Source organism: Quercus lobata, chromosome 11 (assembly GCF_001633185.2).
Source record: "Quercus lobata isolate SW786 chromosome 11, ValleyOak3.0 Primary Assembly, whole genome shotgun sequence".
NCBI classification, from domain to species: Eukaryota; Viridiplantae; Streptophyta; class Magnoliopsida; order Fagales; family Fagaceae; genus Quercus; species Quercus lobata.
In genome coordinates, this window is record NC_044914.1 from 8,022,182 (window position 1) to 8,027,945 (window position 5,764).

At 33.0% G+C, this 5,764-nt stretch overlaps 1 protein-coding gene across 1 annotated transcript; it reads right to left on the minus strand.

Annotated features, from left to right (window-relative positions):
• Positions 1–1,514: 1,514 nt before the first annotated feature.
• LOC115966342 (beta-amyrin 28-monooxygenase-like) lies at positions 1,515–3,255 on the minus strand. The gene is made up of 3 exons (XM_031085590.1): positions 2,292–3,255; positions 1,948–2,135; positions 1,515–1,814 (listed from the first exon to the last, which is right to left on the minus strand). The coding sequence occupies exons 1-3, from the start codon at positions 3,253–3,255 to the stop codon at positions 1,515–1,517; spliced, it is 1,452 nt and encodes a 483-aa protein (XP_030941450.1).
• Positions 3,256–5,764: the final 2,509 nt, after the last annotated feature.

The following is a 5,764-nucleotide window of genomic DNA, read 5'->3' on the forward strand; positions in this document are numbered from 1 at the left end:
AGCCATCAATTTCCTTCTCTGATAATGAAAGTTTTTTCCACTGACTAGCCAATTCCTCCATAGTACAAGATAGAGTGAAAAGTAGAAGCAAGAACATAAGAAGTATTTCCGTGGACCCCTAAAAATATATATATATATATATATATTACCACTAGCTCGAAAGGTAAACTTGTTACCTTAAGAGAACACACTCTCCTTCTGAAGAAGGGACAGAACACTTCTACTGCCAAAGAAAAAGAGGGAAAAACCTCTATTTCTTTCCGACAGAGAGACATTTTCAAACTCAGTTCACCTGAGTTTAAAGAATGTAATGATCTCCACTCTAGTACTTGTTGATGGGAGTTTTGAACATAGGTTCCAAATATTAATTTACACAAAACTCGCCCTTTTTTATCATGTTTTCACTTGGTTTTGTATGTGTGTGTGTGCGTGTTTTTTTTTTTTTTTTTTTTTTTTTTTTTTTTTTTTTTTTTTTTTTTTTGAGGAGAGAAACATAAAATTTGAGTTAAAATACATATTTACCTTCTTTTCTTTTCTTTTTTTTTAGCAAAGGTGGGTTACAAGAGACAAACAAAAATTATTTCAGATGGGTAAAGTGACATTTTTTAAACCATGAGTAGGCAAAGTGATTACGGGTTAAACTACAAGTGGATTTACTGCAACTACCTCTTAATCATTTCTATAAAATTTGGGTATTGCTGTCATACATCTTTATTTATTTTATACTTTATGCTTGTCATTGTTTGGTACTCATTAGGGGTGTTTACATGTCGTGTCGAGGTAAGGGTATTTGGCTTAATGGCTCAACCCGAACATGACTCATTTAATCGTTGTGTCATAACCCTTCAACCCTAACATGACCTATTAATGAAGCGAGTTGACAAGACACGGCCCACTTAACACGCCTAATAAGCGGGTTATATTAAGATGACACGAATGTGAAACGACCCATTTCAACCCACTAAATATTAAACAGGTTAAGTTATCACAAATTCAATCAATCCATTTATCCCACTTCAAAAACCTATCAAAAAAAGAAAAAAAAATCGCTTTAAAAAAAACACCGGATTAATGAACAACAAATTTAATACAAACTCATAACATCATATTCAAAATGCCTATTACGCATACAATTTGAAAGTTAATAATAACATCAAATACTTAAAACTCATCGTCCAAGAGTTTAAAATAACATCAAAGTACTTACTAAAAATTAAGTCCATAATATAGTACCATCCATCTAGAAATAAGTTCTTTACATTTCAAAAGAAGTGCATATACTTCAACCCAAATTCAAAATAACATAGTTAAACAAAAACATAACATCCACCTAACTTGCTAAATACCAAGTATAAAAAAATATAGCATAGTTTATGTCTCTCTTATTTTCTTTTTAAATTTAAAATATAGGTTGGATGTTGCCTCATAGCAATTTTTGAGCACATGGCAACATCTTATTGGGTTTAGTACAGAGGACACTGGACCTAAGTCGAACATAATTTATAAAAATCTTATTAAATCTGGTGAGGAGAAAGACAAACTGGGAACCCTTCTGCTGGCATAGGCGCTGCTTTGAATTTCATTTTCTCATTGGGGAGAATTGGTTCCCATTGAAACATTTTCACCACGTAATGGAGGAAGACAAGAATAGTCAATCTAGCATACTCATGTCCGGGGCACATTAGTGGTCCTACCCCAAAAGGAACATGTGTGTAAGGAGAAGGTCCATTTCCTTCGAATCTTATGGGATTAAACCTTTCTGGCTCTGAGAAGTATTCAGAGTTATGATGGGTAGAACCCACACCCCAATATAGCTGAAAAATAAGTACTTTTATCAGCAGGATGAGAGTAAAAATAAATTAATTAATAAATTGTCATAGAAGCCTATGGTTACGTGTTGATAAATTATCGTTTGTCTAATTACTTAATCATTATTCAGACACATACCTTCCACCCTTTGGGAATGACATAACCTACGAAAGTGATATCCACCTTGACTTCTCTGAAAGCACCTTGAACAATTGGTATATGCCTCATAACTTCATTCACAAAGTTCCAAGTGTATCTCATTTTCTGTATGTCATCAAAACGTAGTACTTCTCTTGGCTTCATTGACCTCGTAATTTCCCTTTGCTCTATAATGCGAATGAAGTTTTATGAGCTTTCTTTGTTTGCTTATGTATGAATTAAAAAATTAAAACTTCATGAGAAATGCGTAAAGAAGAAAAAAAAAAGTAAAACAACAAAAATGGAAATATTACGGAAGGGTATACTTCTTAATTGAAAGATACCTTTTAGAACTTCATTGTAGAGGTGAGGCATCTCTGATAGATATTTCATAGCAAAAGTGATTGTGGCAGTGGTAGTCTCTTCACCCCCGAATAGAATTGCCAAAATCTTGTCTACAATCTCCAATTCCGTCATGAATCCATCATCAAATGGCACAGCAATCATCTGTGATAGCACGTCCTGTGTTGGAGATGCTAAGTTCTTTGCTAAGGCTTCCCTCCTCTCCTTAATAATCAAATAAATCTCTTTCCTAAGAGATTCCATCGCTCTGGTTGCACGATGAAATGGTGTACCGGGGATGCTTAGAGGTACCGATAGTATGCCATCGGTTAGATTATTGAAGTGGTACAAAAGCTTCAAAACTTTTTCTGTGTCATTGATGCTCAAAAATAAATGACAAGCTAATGTGAATGTGTACATTTTTACTAGAGGATACACCTTGACTTCATTTTTGCCTTCCCAATTATTCTTTAATTGGTTTCTTGAAATTGAGTCAATTGATGCCACTAATTTTTGAGCCTCATTGAATTTGAAGAACAAGGACATAAGCTTCCTGCCCTTGGCAGCATCATGTTCAATGGGTACAAATTCCATGGAGGGGAAAAGCTTTTGAAATGAGGGAGGCCACCAACGTATGAAGAACTTGCTATCGTTTGAAAAAATGAATCTATTTGCAGAAGCACCAGAAAAAACAATGAAATTCTCACCAAAAATAGAAGTTTTGAATATTTTGGAAGAATATTTGGTTGTTCTCTTAGAGATAAATTTATGATCTATAGCTCCCTCACGGTTTGCAGCCAAAAATTGAAGGGTTTCACCCATTATTGGCCAACCAAAACTTCCTGGAGGGAGTGTTGGCCCGGTGCCAGTGACTTTTTCTTTGGTTTTATAAGCGAAGGACCTAATGCCAAGAGAAATGGAAGCAATCAAGAATAGGGAAATTAGAACGAAGAAGAAGAGCTCCATTCTGGGGTGGTGAGTATGATAAAGGTGGTGTCTCACATATATACTAACACTACATTTAAAGAGTTCATAAAAATATATATATATATATATATATAAAAATAAAAAAATAAAACACTTCATTTAAAGAACTTCCCCAAAATTAATTTCCGACTCTCTACTTTTTAGTACCTAAAAAGACTTTGGTAGTAGTACCTTTCCTTTTCGGGTGTTTTTTTTTTTTTGGGTGGGAGGGGGGGGGGGGCGTGGGGCGGGCTCCACTGTCTAGTACACTACATGACTACAATTACATAACAATAAATAACAAAATATATTACATTTTTTAAAAGAATTTATGTAAGTTTTTAGCATTTTACATCTTATATTTAGAAAATAAAAATACCAAAATGTAACAAAGAGGATCTTATTTCTAAAAAGTAAAATAATAAATCCACATACATAATAATAAATTTGTACTAAAATTTATTATTATTTAATATTTTAAAATTATATATTAAATATTATTGTACATTTCTTATATATAATATTATACTATGTAAGTCATGTAACTATGAAAGTCGTTCTCAAAAAAAAAAAAAAAAAATTGTCATGAAAGATTACAATGTGGCACTCTACTCTCTAGTACTATTTTATTTTTTTTGTGACTCTCTACTCTCAAAGACTCTAGTAGTAGTACCCTTTTTTTTTTTTTGGTGGCTCACTACTCTCTAGTACACTCTACAAAACTACAATTACGGTTGTATTTAAGTATCGCTTATCTTCTGAAAACTGAAAATATTGTAGCAAAATAATTTTTAAATATGTAAATAATATTGTGGGACCCAAATTTATATTTAAATTTGTGTTTGCATGACTTTTGTGGATTCGTAAACAATGCCATGGGACCCACATTTTTTCAGCAAAACGTCCAAACGCAAACTTAAGCTTGGTTTGGATAGCGCGTTTGTGCGTCTGAGTTTGCAACTTTCAGCATTTTCCATTTCTTTTTCTTTTTTCAAGCCGCAAGTTTTGACTTTTCTACCATGAACAGTGCACCCATGCACTGTTCACAGGTCCCACAAACTTCACTTTTCAGTTACTTTTTCATTAAAAATGAGTTTCACGGCACTATTCACACATTTAAAAATTATCTTACTACCGTGTTTTCAATTTTCAGCAAAAATAAGTTGTATCTAAACAGACCTTTAAACGCTATCCAAACTTACACTACGTGAGTGTTTGGATTACAAGGAAACACTCACTAGCGTCTAGTGTCTGCATTTTAGTAGGTCCCGTGCACTGTTCACGGAACCTACAAACTACCTTTTTCAACAAAAACAACTTTAAAACTAGGTCCCACGGCACTATTCACACATTTAAAAATTATTTTGTTACAGTATTTTTAATTTTCAGTTTTCAGCAATAAGCAGTATTCAAACACACCCTGCATAATAATAAATAATAAAATAAAGAACTCTATTAACTAGGCAAGGTGGCAAATCCATTAAATACCTATCTACCTCCATCTCTTCTTTTTTTTTCTTTTTCTTTTTTTTTTCCTGAATTTGGTTTGTAAGTTGTAACTGTGGGTGGGTTTTTATTTATTTTTTTGGTTGGGCTGTTAGGGAAAAGGGGCCAAGGTTTCAGAAGAGAAGGGCCCAACCCTTAAAAAATAGTCAAATTATACCCTATAAAAAATTTTATTTTTTGTGCTGGGGGCCGAGCCCCCTCCTAGGTCAGCCATTTTCTAGCAATCTGCAAAAAATTGATGAAACCCATTTGTTTGTAGAAATCATCAAATTTGCAAACTACATATGAACGATACAATATGCCATTCAGGGGTGAGTTTTTGTTTTCTTTGGTGATTTTTATGGTTTCACGTTCGAGGCTAGGGTTTGTTTTCAGTTTTTATTTTTTTATTTTTTTTTTTTTTTTTTTTTAAAAAAAAATATATATATATATATATATATATTAATTTTGGTGTTTAAATAATAATTTCAGCCTAAATGGAAAACAGTGCTTGTTTGGTATTTAACCAAGACTAAAGGAAGACTTTGATTAAAATAAGTTTAAACTTAGATGACTCAATTATTGAACAAAGTAAAGTTAAAGGCCTAAAATAAATTTCAATCAAATTTATAAGGTGCCATTTGTAATTGGGTTTTACTAATGTATGCCCTTCGGGTAGGGGTGGCAAAGTAAACTCATACCCATTTGCCCACCCAAACCCGTCCATTCTAATTAAACCCAAACCCACCCAATTATTAGTTAGGTTAAATGGGCATCAACCTAATTAGACTCAGTAATTATTGGGTTTCAACTAAAAACTCATTGAGGCCCATTTAACCCAAAAATAATATACCCAAATTCAACCTAGCCCTTCCTATAATATTAATAAATAAAAAATTTAAAAAAAAAAAAAAAAGAACCCAACCCTCAAACGTTTTAGGGTTTCACAAGGGTTTTCTCATTTTCCCTCATTTTCTTGGCCTCCAATCAAGTTTTAGTTGGAAACCCAGCAGTTTCATTGAGA

Coding starts and splice junctions, on each gene's coding strand:
- LOC115966342 (XM_031085590.1), bottom strand. CDS start 3,255: ATGGAGCTCTTCTTCTTCGTTCTAATTTCCCTATTCTTGATTGCTTCC. Junction 2,136..2,291: donor CTACAATGAAGTTCTAAAAG/GTATCTTTCAAT, acceptor TTCGCATTATAG/AGCAAAGGGAAATTACGAGG. Junction 1,815..1,947: donor TCATTCCCAAAGGGTGGAAG/GTATGTGTCTGA, acceptor CTTATTTTTCAG/CTATATTGGGGTGTGGGTTC.